The sequence below is a fragment of the Sebastes fasciatus genome, chromosome 4 (assembly GCF_043250625.1).
Source record: "Sebastes fasciatus isolate fSebFas1 chromosome 4, fSebFas1.pri, whole genome shotgun sequence".
Classification (NCBI taxonomy): Eukaryota; Metazoa; Chordata; class Actinopteri; order Perciformes; family Sebastidae; genus Sebastes; species Sebastes fasciatus.
Genome location: NC_133798.1, coordinates 37,987,330 through 38,005,812, shown reverse-complemented (window position 1 = coordinate 38,005,812; position 18,483 = coordinate 37,987,330). Strand labels below are relative to the sequence as shown.

The 18,483-nt window shown below is 40.7% G+C and overlaps 1 protein-coding gene and 1 long non-coding RNA gene across 4 annotated transcripts in view; one reads left to right on the top strand and one right to left on the bottom strand.

The window, feature by feature from the left end:
- LOC141767026 (uncharacterized) overlaps nt 1–18,483 on the bottom strand; it is a 136,029-nt gene that overhangs the window by 97,579 nt on the left and 19,967 nt on the right. The gene's annotated exons all lie outside the window — the stretch shown is intronic.
- The window catches only part of shisal1b (shisa like 1b), a 53,462-nt gene that overhangs the window by 21,503 nt on the left and 13,476 nt on the right, over nt 1–18,483 (top strand). For 2 of the 3 annotated variants that reach the window (XM_074634283.1, XM_074634282.1), the window contains exons 2-4: nt 2,997–3,197; nt 8,945–9,158; nt 16,815–17,121. In XM_074634283.1, the coding sequence (XP_074490384.1) occupies nt 3,131–3,197; nt 8,945–9,158; nt 16,815–17,121 (588 nt within the window). In that variant the 5' untranslated portion in view covers nt 2,997–3,130. Of the gene's footprint in view, nt 1–2,996; nt 3,198–8,944; nt 9,159–16,814; nt 17,122–18,483 lie in introns of those variants that run through there. The other variant, XM_074634284.1, reaches the window with a different exon arrangement.

Genomic DNA, 18,483 nt, shown 5'->3' with positions numbered 1-18,483 from the left:
AAGTGCTTCTTCTTCTTTCTCCACATTCTTCACAGCCTACTTCAATCTCACCAATCAACTCTGTATTGGCAGCAATAAAGGCGGTGTACTTTCAAATAGAGATGCAACCAATGATTGTTTTCAATATCGATTTAATCACAATATCGGGCACAAAATGACGTTATTAAATATCTTGTGTCGTCTGACCAACAGTCCAAACCTGTAAGACCAAAAACAAATCGTGACCTCTCACATATGAGAACGTGGACTCATCAAATGTTTGGTATTTTTGCTTTAAAATGTTTTTGTTTTTTACCAATCGATTAATCAACTAATCATTGCAGCTTTACTTTCAAAGATGAAAGACTGTGAGTTCACTTGAAACAAAGTGATGCCTCAAAACAACAGTAGACATTGTCGATGCAACATTAAACTGGATGTGATCCACCATTATATTATTTTTCATCACAAGCAAACGGAGAACATTGATGCTCTTCTACACTTATTGTTTTTCGCTTCTTATATGTGGTTTCTATTCTGCTGTCAGCTGCTGTCAGCTTCTCAATAATTCAGGACTTGAGTTTCTGTTACACTTTCCATGCAGCTTCGACACAGAGGATGTTTAACTTTCTTTGCACAATCTTGCAGCTAAATCCCTCGGCAGTCTTGAGGTCATTTTGAAAGGCACATTCTGGTACTTGAGGTGAAAATTAATTCATGTTATAAATATGAGGTGTAGATTTTATGGTTTTGATGGAACAAATAAAAAAAATGTCCAAACCATTTTAACATACTACTTGGTATATAACTTGTGCAGATCGTTAGCCTTGGTGACTTGTATTTCAGCCACCTTTAAATTTAGACAAACCATCCATTAGCAGTCATGTTTTCAGCTCTTCTCACTGTCCCATGTGGCTGCCACTGATAAGAGCTTCAAAGTCACATTCGACCAAGGTGTTTCTTTAGCAGTACATTAACTTTGTACTGCTAAATGCAAATGGTCCACTGACAGAGTTTGTAATAAATCACCATAAACATCAACCGTTAACTAATTCATGGACAGGGACCGTTTATGTGCGGTTTCCTCAGGTACTATTAAAAGGAATAAATTTGCCAAAGAACTGGAACAAGCATGGCTAAGCAAAATGTGCCACCACCCCATTAATCTCACTTAGCATCAGCGGACGGATGGCTATGACACAGCTTTGAATGGGACAGTGATAGAAGAAGAAGAGTTCACGAACTCCCATAATACATCATTTACAAGCAAGCTGCTCTTCAGCAGTTCTGCTGAAGGAGCAAGTTCTGTTTAATTCATTCAATATTTGTTAAAAACAACACTTTTTCTAAGAACACAATCATTTTAGTGCACTTGTAGCATTTTACTTTACTGCCAAGCACAGTTATGTAATCAATTATCTACTGGCAATTAGATGTTTTTTTGTTTTTTAATCTCAGTTCTCAGCGGGATAAAAAGTTCTGTCTTTAATGTTTTGGAGGGCTGATATAATGCATCAGTAAGCATAAAGTGTTCTTACAGGGAAGCGTAGTCAAAAGACGAAATTAGTGCTGCAACTAACCGTAGTGCTTTATTTTATTGGTCCAGTCAGTGTCAGTGGTCTATAATGTTAAATCCAGCGGTACATGTCCACCAGGTCCAGCGAGGACACTAGGAGACGCGCTGCTCCACTCAACTGTTCGTTCAAGTGGCGATCGTTGAATGCATGTGATTGGTCCCTGGTTTTCTGCTTGCTGTTTTAAACAGGAAACAACATGGTGGCCTGCTCGTAAACTCTCTGTTATTCAATCCACCAAAATCTACTTCTGAAAACATTTTAAGAGAGCTTGGTCCAAGTTTCGTGAGCCGGATGCGTCACGCTGGACGGGCTCATTTGCATTTTGAAAGAGAAACAGCCAATAGAGAGCCAAAGTCCCTCCCCTTTTGGTGGACCCCATGGGACCTGATTTCAGAAAAAAATATGAACAGCGGTCAACAAACAGAGATACATTTTTTTTAACTGCTCAGTGAACTACATCTTTCGTCTCGCACAACATACGCCACCGAAGCTAGCTAGCTAGCTAACTTAGCTATGACCACACACAAATGAAAAGTTATCTGACCTGATGTGATTTATCCAGCGACTCCTGGTCTTTTTATCAGCTGGGAAGCGAAAGAACGAGCGAGACCCGTTGCTGGTGTGAATACATCCCAGTAGGAAACACACAGGCATCGTAGCTTCAGCGAGAGAGACGTCATTTACGTGACTTTTGGGTGTGTCGTCTTTCTAATGACGTATTTTCACAGTCTGATACTTCAACAGACAACAAACTGAGACTTTCTTGACGAGCAAAATTATCTTTTAAATTGAAAAACATCATATGTGTGATTGATGGTGCAAATCAAATGGAGTCCAGCCAAAAAGAACATATTATTTAATAATTTATTTATTATTAGAAACATAATTCTCCATATGTTGATTTGTATGCTTGCTTGAAGGCAGGTTTCAGCTGACCTGCTGTTTCCCTGTAATTAATGCCAAAATACATACTAGTAAAGTACGGACCCGTAATTTAAACTATTATTTTTATCATCAATGGTTTGAAAAACAACATAGGCAATGAATCTTTTATCAAATAGTTAGGTCAGTCCATTAAATTGATTAATCGACCAACCGTTTCAGCTCAATGGCTAATAATTCCTCCTTTTTGCCACTATAATGTCCTATAATACATGGATAAGATGTGTCCCAGACTGCTGAAATGACAGCATCAAGTGCTAACATTTCTCTTGTCATAAGCAGACAAACTGTTGTCACTGTAGGGATTTCACCCAGAGTGCCAATTTCAATTAAAATTGATGCCCAAGCCGTCCTATTATGTAAACCTAAGGACGGATTTCCGAAGGCATCATGGGAGCTCACTGCCAGACAAGCTGTCCACCCAGTAGGGTGGAACTTCCAGAAATCCAAATCAAATCTCTTAATCTTTCCTCTCTCTGCTTGTCTTGTTCCCATCAGGAGCCCTGACTCCCAGCAGCAGCCATGTGAGAGGAGCTGTCAACAAGCAAGAGGATGCCCACGCCCAGCTAAAGCAGAGCAGCCCCCCTCCCTCTATCCTGCTCCCTCCCTTCTTCCCACATGAGGACGAGAAGATGACTATCACCAGCCGGCAGTCCTTCAATGTCCTGACGGTCATCTTCCTCCTGCTGTCCACTGCAGGTCTGTAAAGTTTAGTGTGTGCTTATCTAGTCTGCCAGTCTGGCCCTCGAAAGTTCATATTTTTTTCATTACAGGAGCCTCCAGACACTCGTGGAAGAGTTACAGGGTGTTCTCGTATTATATAGTCATGCTCAGAGCAGTTTCTACAAACTTCGGTTGCTCCAAAATGTGTATCTCAGTCCTTTACTGAGTGAGCCACTATTGCCATGAACTAAATACAGGAAACAACCCCAAAAGACACAGTTTTATGGATAGAAGGAAATTAATGCTGACATCTGATGGCGAGAAGTTAAGTCAGAGACACTTAACATCAAGGGACTTTGAAATATTACTTGCCAAAGTGCACTTGGCAAAAAAAGCTCTGAACCTCGGGGTGCTCTCTAAACGAGGCCATGCAGCGTAAAACTGTGAAGAGAGCACATTATAACCCCAAAACATACAAAGAGAAGAAACCAGCCAACACATTTCTCTGAGATATGGAATATACATTATGCACGAGGGAAAAGATGCCAACTCAAGTTTTAAAATGACAAAATAGGGCAAGAGGAGGGTGGATGGAGGAAGGAATCAGCACAACAGCCGCAGTAACGGGAGCGCGGAGCAGGTTGGAATCAGCAGTGAGTGTGAATGATTTTAATGACACTTAAAAGCCACTGCAATGAACACGGTAGATTATAAACCAGAATCAACTGTACAGTAGTACATTAAAGTGAATGTGCAACTAACCTCTAACTTTAAGAAGTAGCTTTAAGTAGTAGTAGAAGTGCGACCAAAAACATTTCATTGCTGCACCAGTGCGCCTGACATTTAGTAGGTCTGTCTGTGTGTGTGTGTGTGTGTGTGTGTGTGTGTGTGTGTGTGTCAAACCGCGCCCTCCACCTCAAAACATACCGGTAATTCAAAATGAAGAGAACTGTTGATCGGTTTTTGTCAAGATAAATGCTGCGGTGTCTGTTACACCCGTCCCCGGCCAGGACCGACATCATCGGCAGAGTACTGCTCCACCACCTGTCTGTCTCCCCAGTCCCTGGTAAAATGTCTAATCCTGATCAGAGGCGCCGGATTCATTTCACAAGTGGGGAGGGGCAAAAAGTGTGCATACATGTGTGTCACACTGTACATTTAATAACACAAGACAGCTTCAACGCTAATTTGTTCTCTTCTCCGATGATCGCCAAACAGCTGATTTGTAGCTGCACGCTTCTCTCTCTCTTTGTCACTCAGTCACAACGCACACATAATAATAATAATAATAATAATAACAATCTTTATTTATATGGCACCTTTCAAAACACAGTTACAAAGTGCTTTACAATAAAAACAGAACACATTTAAAACAGGGATAACAAAAGGTACTAAAAGCCAAAAACTAAACAGACTAAAACAACTAAAATGTCATAAAACATTAATAAAATCAGAGAAAAGCAATTCTAAAAAAAAGTGATTTAAAAGACGCGACAGAGTTTGCAGCCCTGATCTCCTCAGGCAGGTCATTCCATAGTCTATAGGGGCCCTGACTGCAAAGGCTCTACCACTGTTGTGTATTAATCTGGACCTTGGAACCACAAGGAATGACATATCCGAGGATCTCAGAGTGCGGGAAGGGATGTAGGGCAATAATAGATCCGCTAAATAACTTGGGGCGTGGCATCTCAGGGCTTTTTTAAGTAATTAGTAATATATAAATAAAAAATTACATTACGCTACTCTTATAGCTACTAATTTAATATGTAAACATGTGGATACCTGACAGTAAACCCACTATCGACACGTCCAAGCGACTCACCATATTGTTTACCTGATAATGCTACATTGTGAACAACAAATCTGTGTTGAAATCGGCAGAACGAGAGCTCGTTAACTAGCTAGGAGGTGCCATTTATTAACATTATGATGCGTTCAAACTCTACTCAGTAAAAAGGAGTATTGGGCGATGGTAAATTCTAATGTTATCATGATGCGTTCAAATGTAATCTTGTAAAATGTAGTTTTTGGTGAGAAACTTGAATAAATCCAGTTGTTTAAAGGAGATGTTTTCACAGCAATATAAAATAGATAATGGAGAGGGAATTATGAACGTCCTAACTAAAACCAGGATGCAAAAGGTAATAAAAGGAGCGGATGTTGAAGTACATGGGATTTGTTGTTTTAATTTCGTTTTAAGTATTTTTAGAGTGTAATCGAACTGGTATCGAGGATCGTGGAATTTCACTGGTATTGGTATCGACTACTAAATTTCTGGTATCGTGACATCCCTAGTGTAGGCCTATGGGAACTGACAAAACATTTAAAATGTATTATTGTGGCGCCGAAAGTCACGGTGAAACATTTTTGGAAACATTTTGCACCTAAATTATGTGGTGGTGTACCTAAATGAAAAAGTTAAGCGCATCAGTGCACCCAATGTAAAAGGTTAGTGTGGAACCCTGCAAATACTCACACATGAAAAGCTATAGCACCAGCGAATGTCTGGCTTGATAAATGATTGATTGATTGCCGAAATTGTAGTTGTTCTATGGCTGATGTATGTAGTATGTTTCAGAAGAAAGAGGACAAACTGTCTGAGTGTTTTCATAAATAAATAAACACGATGTGTGAGCATCGACTGATGTTCAGATGTTGTTTGTTGTTGGGGAGTGGGAGAGAGAAAGAGAGAGCCGTGGCAGTTTTCAGACCGCAGATTGTAAATATACTGTAAAGTAAGAGCCAAGCTGTTAACTGTATCCTAAATTTCAAGAGGTGTTAATGAAATTAAACAGGTGGGTGTGTTTACAACTCCAGAACCAGCTGTTGTTCATTTGAGAAGCCAGAGACTTCCCCTGAACTTTCCTCTTTCCAAACCTTTATGTCTTACATCGTTAGAGGACTTTATGGTCCACTTCCGATGTTGAGGGCGTCTGTTTCCTTATTGCTAGTTCATGGACCTACAAACTGCCGACCCCTCCTTTACATGCAAGGACTTATGGGATATAAATAACATGAGTTGACAGCAGGACCATTGTACAGCCAATGCAAAGGTCAAATGAAGAGTTTACTGTCACTATATAAACCACCCGCCCTTCACTTCTAATCCGGCACCGCTTCATTTCACCCCTTGTTCTGCTTGGGGTTGTCGAGGGGAAGACGGTTGGCCACACCGAGCTCATTATAACCTGAAAGAGCTCTCTCCTTTCAAATGCTGATCTGTCCCTGCCTGAGATTACTGAGAGACATCTATCACCCCGCAGCATAAGTGGGCCTTAAACTAAATCACAGCGACAACACTTTTACTGCCAGATTTTTAGGCTTCGCTGATTAAAGGAAACATGCAAGATAAAGACAAATCACTTACAATAAAACTAATCTGGATGCACTTCACATGAAATTACATAATTGAATTTACGCTTAGACGGAGAATGATCAAGCAAAGAGAAATCAAAGAGGTTCATTTATTGTAGAATCAGCAACATAAATAGAGCCACATAGATGATACATGGCTGATATCATTGTCAGATTTTAGCTTTTGGCACACGAGAAATCAAATCACATTTCTTGTCGTAAAGAAATGCCAAAGATTTATTTATGGTAATTTAGAAACAGTGTCACAATTACATAGTCCATCATAGAGAGCAGACAAGTTGATTTTACAACTGTAAAATGTCTCCTTCAGTGCACATATTGGTCATAATTCTGGCTGCCAATATTTAGAAGTATTTTAGGATCTTAATGTGTAAGCCTCATTAAGTTCTTGTTTTAGATCTTATTAATATTTATGGGTTATGACGACTGTTGGGTTGTTTTAAAAAGGTGTTATTTAAGTTTATTCTAGGATGAAACAACCTAAATAATCACATTTCTGTCTAAAGGCCTTTACACACCGGGGGCGCACGTTGATATATTTTTTCGAACTGTTGTTTTTGTCATGTCCACACAGAAAGCGAATATTACGCAGCGAAAAAGCGGCATCATTTTAGTAGATTTTTCTGAGCTTTCACACCGTAAATAAAGGGCATTCAACCAATCACGTTGTGTGGTACGGATATATTCAATACATATACTGTAGTGTACAACAACATGGAGGCTCTGTAGTCCGAACCAAGACGGTAAAACTTTATTATTCATTTCAACCTTGACAAAGGCATCGCAGACCAGATCCACTCCTCCCATTCTTACCTTTCACAATAAAAGCCCTAGATTTAAACACTGCGTACTGTTTACCAGAGGCAAATTCACACAGAGCATTTCGCTAAAAGGAAACTCAAAGAAATAGCTTACAGTAGTTTAGGGTATATAACAATTTACCTCAGACAGACTGCCAGACGCTGCTCTGGGTCAATAGGATCCAGGTAGTTGGTCCTCTGCCTGCGCAAATCTATTCAAATTCTTTGTTGAAAAATTGTTGCAACTGTCGCAAATTTGCATCGCTGCCGGTATGAATAGTTTTAATGATAAATATTCTATATTTTGTATTTTCGTGTCGTTTATTTGTCACACCCCTGGTGTGTAATGGCCTTGATTCTGAATTGAGGCTTGTTTTGTGTTATCTGTCTTATGTTGTTTCTCTGTAACTCACTGTTATTGTTGCCCATCTTGGACAGAACACTTGAGAGAACTAATCATAATTTTATTGAGGCTTTCCTGGTTAAATAAAGAGTAAATAAAATGAAATAATAACACATATTTTGAACAGTTTCTATATCATTACTATGCCGTTTACAGGGTCTCTCTCCAGGCAAACTGGAGCCTTCATTCTTGGTCTTATTACTAGTAATAGAAAGTGAAAAGGATGCTAAAAGACTGATACTGAATAGCAGTGAAGGCACTGAGCTTGTGTCCATCGTGATGTGCATTAACTATCATCAGCCCCGTAAACTGACACTAATCATAACCGGTTCATTTCTCTGACAGATTGGTAATTCATTATTATCAAATGGAGTCTCAGCTGCCACTGAAGTGGATTCCTCTGATTTCATTTTCAAGAGAAAGTTTATTGCTTGCCAGATTCTATAACAAAAACAATATTGTTTTTATTTCCCTTTGTGGCAGCTAGGATGCACAGATTTATCTTCTTCTAAAGCTTCAGGGACTTGAGTGCACAGCTACAGATGAATGCAAATGAGTACTATTTGTACCGCGTTACTCCGTAATAAACTCAGACTCTGTCGTCTCGTATCACTCCAGCAGCCAAAAAAGAAGTAGGAGTATCTTTTAGGGTCTTTGATGAACAGGTAAAGAGACTGGTGTTTCATTCATTTGTTCATGTAATGTGGAGGGAAAAAAATACTATTCTGACATAAATTCTGTAACCGGTCTGAGGAGCATATTTGGTGTTTTCATCCAGAAGCACTGACACTTGTATATTTGCTCAATGAGCTGATAGATTAGATGTTCTCAGTGTTTTTTTTTGTGATGTTTTCAGATTGCTTTTAATGGTACACTGTGTTTGTTTTCTGTTCCTCATCCTACACCATTATTATGACATGCATCTCCAGTATTTTCTGAGGCTTCCAAAGAAAACAAAAAGGCATTCAGCACTTTGTTTTGTAGTTTGGCTCCTTCAGTTGGAAGCGTGTTTCCTTGAGAGCCGTTTGCCGTCAATACTTTTAAAAAGGGGGCTGTCATTTTTCAGAGTAAGAAGACAAACACAAACTCTGCCTCAAAGGTCACATTTCACTTGTGTTTTTGTCTCCCGCTGTACTAAAATACCTGCTGTCTGACATTTCTGAGTTAATTTTACATCCGAATCTTTGTCTTCCACAAAACTGCAGCCCTCTCAGCTCATTACCGAGTGTGTGAACCCTACTCGGACCACAAGGGGGGTTACCACTTCGGCTTTCACTGCCCTCGCCTCTCAGACAACAAGACCTACATGTTCTGCTGCCACCACAACAACACCGCCTTCAAATACTGCTGCAACGAAACCGAGTTCCAGATGGTCATGCAGATCAACCTCACCACCACCTCAGACGGTTATGCACACAAGTAAGTAAAAAATAAAAATAAAAACCACACTTCCCTTTGACCCTATTTGACCTCTTTACACACCTGCATCTGCACCAGCACCAGTTCTGTGTCATTAGTCCTATTTAGTTTTCTGGTTTATTTTGACATTTGTTTTATTTTGAAAAAGTATTGAATTTGAGGGAAATATAATAAAATAGAGATGTTAAAATGTCATCAACACTGTTCTTCAGCAATAGTGTAAAAAACATCTATATATATATATTTGTTTTTACGTTATTGACTTATCGTACGACATATGGGCATGATGGGCATGATCTCAATAATTTTTACGTTATCAACTTATCGTATAATATATGGACATGACCTCCATACGTTTTTGTCATCGACTTATCATACGATATATGGACATGACTTCAATATTTTTTACGTTATTGACTTATTGTACGATACATGGACATGACCTTGATCAGTTTTCCTGACCTTGATATTGCCCGTTGTGTTTACATGCGTGTTTGTTTACATAAGGTGCTGATCACACCGAAACGCGTCGCTAGAAACGCGTCGCCAGAAACGCGTCGCCAGAAACGCGTCGCCAGAAACGCGTCGCTAGAAATGCGTCGCTAGAAACGCTCCTCTCTGGCGCCACGGCAATGTCACACTTGGCCCAGGCAGCCAATCAAATCAAGCAAGAATCTGACTTTACTACTTTACCACTTCCTTCCTGTTTTGATGCAAGTAGATGTGCTAGCTAGCTAGCTAGTTAGCTGTTGGACTGAGAGAAGGAAGGGGGCAATTCATATCTCATGTCGTGATAGTTTCATGTAGGCCACGGTCTTTGAGAGAGAGAGAGAGAGAGAGAGAGAGAGAGAGAGAGAGAGAGAGAGAGAGGCCTAGTGTCAATGAGTGAACAGTGTGAAATTTGACGCAAATTAAGTTGATTAATTACTTAGTTTGAATTTGTTCGAAATTGACTTTTTGAAAAAGTGACAGCCTTAGCTCATGCTGTTGCACTCCTCTGTCATTTCATCGTGACCTAGAAATCTCTCAAAGTGCATACTTTGGCAAGACTGCTCCTCTAAATTTGTTATTTTGAAAACGTTTAGAAATTTTCAGTCTGCATCTGGATCAAACACAAGATGATGGACAGTCAGTAATGTTGATGTTGGAGAATAATTAAATCCATGGATGAAATATGAAACGGGCCTAGCAAGCACAGGCCCGAGGGGTAGAGAATGTTCGGCATTTTTTCACAATGTTTGTTTGAAAAAGAATTAATCAATTATCAAAGTGGTCAAGTATACAAGTAGTTACCAATTATTTTCCTGTCAGTTGACTAGGCGCTTCAGCTGTAAAGCAATGCAGAAATAAGCTATCCACATCAAAAACTAATCCCCTTCTTCTTTGGGCCATGATGGAACTTCCCACTGAATTATATTGAAATCTGTTCAGTACTTTTTGAGTTATCCTGCAAAACACAAACAAACGGGACCAAAGCATAACCTCCACGGCTTGGTGGAGGTAATTAGGGGAAAAAATAGGTTGTGCTGAAAGTTGAGTCGGGGTTTATGGGAACAGCTATGGTGGAACAAACAGTTCCAGAGATGACATTTCCTCAGATCAGATGAAAACAGCTGGTTATAGTCTGCTCGCTCACAAACGCTTCGCTCCCTCGACAGTATCGCACTTATTGACACCGTTTGCCTCTTACTCAGAGGGTTTGTTGACATTGATCCACACCTACAGAGGCATTCATAGTGGAGCGGATAGTGGAAAAATCATGCAAATAGCGATACAAGCACCAAATTTGGCATGATGATTCCCGAGGGGTCACTTAGCAAATATAAACGATCGGCCACTTGAAAATCCAAGACGGCGGCCATTTTTCAAGATGGCCGCCAAATTGACCTGCCGTTAATGGTTTCTCTCATAGAAATTCATCTACTTGGTCAATTTGAGTGATCTTGGTGTCAAATTATGTGTTTTCTAGCATGCTGGATCTTATTTTGATAGTTTTAACAATTTTTAACTTCAATATGGCGGCCATTTTTCAAGATGGCTGTCAAATTTACTCGCGGAGAATGTTTTTCTTAAAGAAATGCATGTACTTGGTCAACTTGAATGATTGTAATGTAGAATTATATGTTTTCTGGTATGCTATCTAATCTAATAAGTTTTACAGCTTTAACATCCTCCAATAAGTTTTTTTCTACTTTTTGGCTGTCCGGTGAGTCTTTGCTTTGTGGTGTTTGCATGGCTCAATTGGCTTGTAGGCCTACTGTTGTAGATATCAATAGCTGCTGTTGCCATAGGTGTAGGGGCTTAGTGGTAGAGGTAGCACCTTTGTTTCAGAAGTCAGACTCATTCTCCAGGATGGACTACTGGCACTGGTTCACACTACTTGCCCAACTCTCACCTGTGGCTCCATGAAGTTGCTAGTGCACGGCAATGACCACACCCCGGGACACCATGTTGGCTCACGGGCTGAACTAGGTGAGGGTAGCACACAGAGAGTCTCTCTGTGATGGAGTATGTCTAGCTCCAAATGTCAAAGTGCATAGAGTCAACGAACCAGCCATCTTTATCCATAAGGTTCCAACCCAACTGCCAGAATTGTCACAACAGCAGAGAACTGTAAAGGAGTGATTGTTGGGCATTACCAGGGCACACTGGTGACAATCGCTGCTGTGTAACTCAGAATGGGGTTTAACATCAGCTAAGTAGGATTCAGCATTATACTTAGTGTCCCAAATGCTGCTTACTACCAATCCCTGATCAGTTTTAAGCAGCCACACCTGAATCGACAGGATGTGCAAGCCGGGGAGAGCCGAGCCAAGGATAATGGGGTTTCAGTTATCCAGATAGTGTACAGATTGCGTAAAATAATGCATGAGCCTAGCTGTATCCCATACAAGAAAGTGCCCGTGATACAGGGTGGTAAAAGGATAAACCTTCGACCCTAAACATTACAATGGCTTTAAACCAAAAATCAACTGAAAAATGTTGGCACACTGACTGGGCCAAGTGTTGCCTTTGTCAAATGGACAAGAATGAGGGCCTTACTTCTCCACATATAAATCCCAACAAAAGACTAGGTGATGGGTACAGCCTCTTGGCGAGGAAAATTCCCAGATTCCATGCAGTCAGTCAGCTACCAGTCAAGCGTGACCCAGCAAGACTAGACGACGGTAGTGGGATAGAGGAAACCTTGATGAAAAATAACACCAAGTTACAAAGAGCTGAAAAGAGATCAACCCCTTCAACTGTTACAGATGAGAGCAGCTGTTACAAAATACCACAGAGGGTCAGAGATACTCTATCCCCCAAATGCTTTCTGTGCGAGGAAGAAGGGGGCAACTTAAGATAAGCAATGACCATGAAACTGAATGAAAGACCAAATGAATGTGCAAAATCCTTCAGTGATGGAAAGCTCCTTCCCAATCTGAGTGCTGGAGATGTCATCCTGCTTGCTTGGCTGCTCTGTACAAACGAGAACGAGCCTATCTGAATGCCCAACAGCTGCAGAAGAAAGAAGACCTGGCCCAGAAGAAGGAAGCAAATATGGAGAAGCAGTCCACCTGCATAAATCAGAATTCAACAGCACGTCTCATGATGGGTACCTTGAAGATACCGTCACACCATCCCTGCTTCAGTTTGTATGTATGATTGAACATGGGGCTGATATCAAGTAACAACTGCAGAATGGCGCATCAAAATCTGACCTTGCAACTGTTACAGTAGAGCTGTTTTGCCAAATACAGGGAAGGATCGCAGGTCCACAGGCACTCCAAGGACAGGAAGACACCTTTTGCTATGTATGTTGGCCTGTCTGTGTTTGCCAAGACCAGAAAGAGGCAACTGATAGATATGTTGGTGTGGGAACCTCATGGATAAAGATGGCTGGTTCGTTGACTCTATGCACTTTGAAATTTGGAGCTAGACATACTCCATCACAGAGAGACTCTCTGTGTGCTACCCTCACCTAGTTCAGCCCGTGAGCCAACATGGTGTCCCGGGGTGTGGTCATTGCCGTGCACTAGCAACTTCATGGAGCCACAGGTGAGAGTTGGGCAAGTAGTGTGAACCAGTGCCAGTAGTCCATCCTGGAGAATGAGTCTGACTTCTGAAACAAAGGTGCTACCTCTACCACTAAGCCCCTACACCTATGGCAACAGCAGCTATTGATATCTACAACAGTAGACCTACAAGCCAATTGAGCCATGCAAACACCACAAAGCAAAGACTCACCGGACAGCCAAAAAGTAGAAAAACACTTATTGGAGGATGTTAAAGCTGTAAAACTTATTAGATTAGATAGCATACCAGAAAACATATAATTCTACATCACAATCATTCAAGTTGACCAAGTACATGCATTTCTTTAAGAAAAACATTCTCCGCGAGTAAATTTGACAGCCATCTTGAAAAATGGCCGCCATATTGAAGTTAAAAATTGTTAAAACTATCAAAATAAGATCCAGCATGCTAGAAAACACATAATTTGACACCAAGATCACTCAAATTGACCAAGTAGATGAATTTCTATGAGAGAAACCATTAACGGCAGGTCAATTTGGCGGCCATCTTGAAAAATGGCCGCCGTCTTGGATTTTCAAGTGGCCGATCGTTTATATTTGCTAAGTGACCCCTCGGGAATCATCATGCCAAATTTGGTGCTTGTATCACTATTTGCACGATTTGACTGAAAAATGGATGTTAGCCGCTCCACTATCAGAACCAGCATAGAGAAGAGCAGATGCTGGAAGCGGTTGTTGTTGTTGTGAGTGGGACGCCTCCACACGATAACTCACAAAGGCAGGTGTTAAGTGCTGGCTATAATATCAAGTATCACTATGGTATCCTATCATACAGAAGTTCAGATGCACGAATTATAGTACTAACACTACACTACACATTAGGGCTGGGACAATACACCTATCGATACCATCACGATAGTGATATTTGGGTGCAGATTCGATATGTATTGCGTATTTTAAGTATTGCGATGCGATGTTACGATTTATTGAGATTTATGTTACGTTATTTTAACACTAGACCATGGGTAAAAGTTGAATCATACACTTCTAGGGACTTTTACTTTGAAAAATATCTAAATTAATACAGTAAAATGTTTTGATTTTCATTTGCTGAAGTCAAATATATCGGTCATTGTCAGGCATTATTTTTAAAAAAAAATTCTATTCTAAAAGTACTATTTTCTATTTAATTTATAAGGGACATGTAATCCATCAATCTTATTTCCATATATGTATTTTTTATATGCAGTTCCGTTTGTTAACACCTTATTTTGAAAACCGGATGTAGTCACGTGTGTATACTTCCTCTAACTTCTCCAAGGTGGTCTCTAGCTTTCCCGTCAGCTCCGTTCTCTTTGTACATCCATGGTCAGCTCCGTCGGGCCGTTTGAATGCATTTAACATAAATGTAAGTATATGGGTGCTCTTCAGTCATAGCGTTGGCCTATTTGACCACGGAGATGAGAGTGACGGCCGGCTTGACCACGCGTTAATGCAAAACGGTAACGTTTCCTGTCCGTGACAGAGTTAGCATGCAGCTTTAGCCGTGATGTCTAGCTCTGCTTTTCCTGCAATGTGTGAAACCCAAAGTGTTTCCATCCTTTACTGGATGTGTAGTGTTTACCACGCTGGATTTAAAATGGGAGGGCGCAGATCGTATCCACGCAGATCCTCTGCCGTTTTCTGCTCCGTCGTATCTGCCGGTTTCTGCTCGCTACGGCTGGCTGGCTACTGTTTGTTTTGAGTGATGGATACGGAACGGATATGACGTCACGTTACTCAGACTACAGCAATAAAAGCGGTAACTTCCTTCTACACATAGACACAAATGAAGCAAATATATCAATTCTGGCGTTAAAAAATTTCAAAATCGTAAAAAAAATAGATAATTGTGATACATATCCCACCTCTACTACACATGCCGAGATATGACAGTATATTTTCACAGAGAACACATACACCTAACGACACACTCATTTGTTGCAGGATAAACAGATTAAAGCTGAGTGAAGGACACAGAAAAATGAGCCTCTTGTTCTGTTGGAGCTCTCAGCTCTCTGTACTAATGCCCTCCCAGCATGCCTCTGTCTCGGGTGGTCCAGACTGCCCTGCAGCAGGTCATGATATTTCATTACAGTGTCAGATGGCCTATTGGGCCACTCTTTCATCCTGGCTCACTGGGCAATAGGACTGCCGGTATGATATTTACCACTGGCCAAGCGAGTTAAACTGGCCATAATTCTGCTCTCTACTCACATTGCATGGAGAAAATGGTATTATAGTTTAGGATTTACTGCAGTTCAAGGTAAAACTAAAGGCATCTGTCCTCTGAGGGCTTCACGAGTCAGTGATTTGTAGCATATAGCTCTCCATGTAGTTACAGACTAGCTGAATCTGAATAGATTCAAAGTGGAGAATACAATTTTAGAAAAGCAACAGGAACAGCTAGAAACCTGTGACAGATAATCAATTGCATCTGTTTTCCTTCTCTGAGGAAGCTGTGTTAAATATTGGATTACATTTGTTTTAGTTGTGTGGTCACGATCGATCCCTCCGAGGACTGTGCACATATTCTTGTTTGCTTACCTCCAGGTTGACTCAAATGTAGCCTGTTGCCCCCTCAAATTACCTGAGTTAGACATACTAGCTAAATTATTGGTAAATGTCTCAGACCCAGAGGTGAAGAAAGGCAAATGCGGTTAAGGATACGTTTAGATTTAAGTGCAGTAGTGGCATTCACCTACCAGATGTTCTTTTTTAAAGCCATTTATTCAGATAAATACCCCAAGGCCACAGCGTTTTCAGACAGAAGTGGATTCACTTGATTAACTGAACTAGCAGCACTTTGACATCACTTTCTTTTGTGAAGGCTTGAATCAATGCAGTCATACAAATTGCAAAGTGTGCTGAAATGACATAGAAGATAGGTTTCCCTCCAAATAAATCTCCATCAGAGTAATACTTTTTCATTCTGTACAATAGAAGCATCCTAATAAGACTATTAATATCACTATCAATTTGTGTGATATTCCCCAACTAAATGTCCTCGGCGCCATAGAAGCAAAGACATCACACCAAAAGATATTTAGTATCCCTGTTTTGGCAAAATGCTGCTTTTCAAATTTCTCAGGGAGCTATTTCGACGCATTTACCTTGCTGTAATTTATGGATGTGGGTGGGCTAAACAAAAGTTCAAATGTGCCACATAAATCCAGCTGGATCATGTAATACATGACGGAAATTTATGAGAGGTGAAAAGTAAGAGTACAGATTTTCAGAGGCACCACAACAGAGGAGCCAATATGATGGATGGATTAAAATGTGTGTTGTGCTAATGAAATTCCTTGTCCAAGTTAAGAAGAAGTATTTTAAAAAGCAGCAAATGGAACAGATGGAGGATTTCTTAATTATTTATTTATTTGTTTATTTAACTGATTTTTACCAAAGGAGGATTTGATGAATGTCCTGGTCTTGCCACATGAACAGCAAACATTCCCACCTGGCAGCTCTCTGGTAGCTATTGGGATTAAAGGACCCAGCTGAAGGGTGTCCGGATGGCAGCTCTGAGCATGTGAGAGTATTTATCATCATCTTTCCCAGATTACACTGTGCTAATACTCCCAGTCTGTCTCTCCCGCAGTAATTATACAGCCCTGGTCGGCGTGTGGATCTACGGCTTCTTCGTCATGGTGCTGCTGGCGCTGGACTTTCTCTACTACTCAGCCATAAACTACGAGCTGTGCCGGGTCTACCTGGAGAAATGGGGTCTGGGAGGACGCTGGCTGAAGAAGGCTCGGAGTCAGTGGCACAGGTCCATGCCAGAGGAGAGCGAAGCCCAGGCTCAAGCCCAGCCCATGGTCCCCAGCCACTACCAGCCCAGACACAGCCTCAGAGGGGAGAGCCACAGCCCCACACTCCTGCCCTACAACACATCCACCGCATGGTGAGTCACTGTCTGTCACATGACGACCACCAACCTGCACTTTGGCACACGTGTCTACTGTAAAGCTGCAAGAATCAGCAAAACCGTGAACTAAGATTTACGTCACAAATCACCTGGGTAACCACAGCTGGTGTCTTCATGGAAATATCTCCATGGGAGCGTTGGCAATGTGCAAATAATAATTTATACATAACAGACAGGTAGCTGGAAAAGGCTGTTGGGATTGTAGAGCAGTTCATTAGACAATCTGATGATGTAGCTATATTTTAAAGTTATTATGGTCAAGTTCATTTTATTTAGAGAGCCCAAAACTACACATTTTATCAGACGGCATAGGACATGGGACACACTCCAAACTTAGACCCTCAATCCAGATACAGTTAAGACAAACTCCACCACAAGACTTTAATTGAAACTAGAATTACCTTCTCAAGGTTGTAGCGTGGAGCCATAAAGCCCCTCAATTAAATCTTTGTTAGGACACGCCAGGAGAACAAATCGGAGACCAGCGTTTTTGGATTTATTGTTGGTGCAACCTACTACACAGCCACTCTTCGCCATGGCGTTATTACTATTACCGGTTTGTTTAAAGTAGAAGTTTGGAGACATGCTTCAACTTCTTCTCTTTACGCTGTTAAAAGTCTACGAGGGAGACGGGATTGTTTTCCCCCAAAAGGGGGCGTGGTCATGCAAGCCTACTTTGGATGACGTATTGCCGGTCTGATGTATTGTGATAGCTGATTAAATACTTTGGAAATGAGACAACTGCCTTCAACACAAAACCCATCGGATGTATAGTATTCAATATGTATCATAGGTGAAATTAGCAATTTCCAGTAAAAAATACACAAAGAAATGTGTCAATATTGATTGAAGTTCTTTTAGAGCACCAAGTCAGAAATTTTGAAAAACTAAAAACCTCCAAAAAGGATACCCTCACAGTAGGATTTGTTACATTTTTGTTTACAAAATATGATTTGTTCTACTCTGATAAGCATATTTCAGTGCAGACTCTTGCTGTTGTTCTGAAACGTGTAACAGATGCTTAGAAGGAAATTCAAATGTCCCTTTAAGAAAATGTTTTGCTACGGCATTTCTTTTTAAACACAGGTTCCCTCTGTGTCTCATTTTCTTGTCTGTCTGTTTTTCTTTGTACTCTGTGTTTTGTTACGTAGAGAGAGCAACATGGCAGGGAAACAGTGTTTCTAGGAGGACAAATTAGAGCATTTCTAGCATCTAGCTCAAACATCAGGCTCCCTGTTTACTTGAATTCCTTATTAAGAGTGCAGTGCACACACAAAGATACACACACATATGATTACTGCCTAGCAATGATATTGACAGCTCTGTTTCTGTCAGAATCATA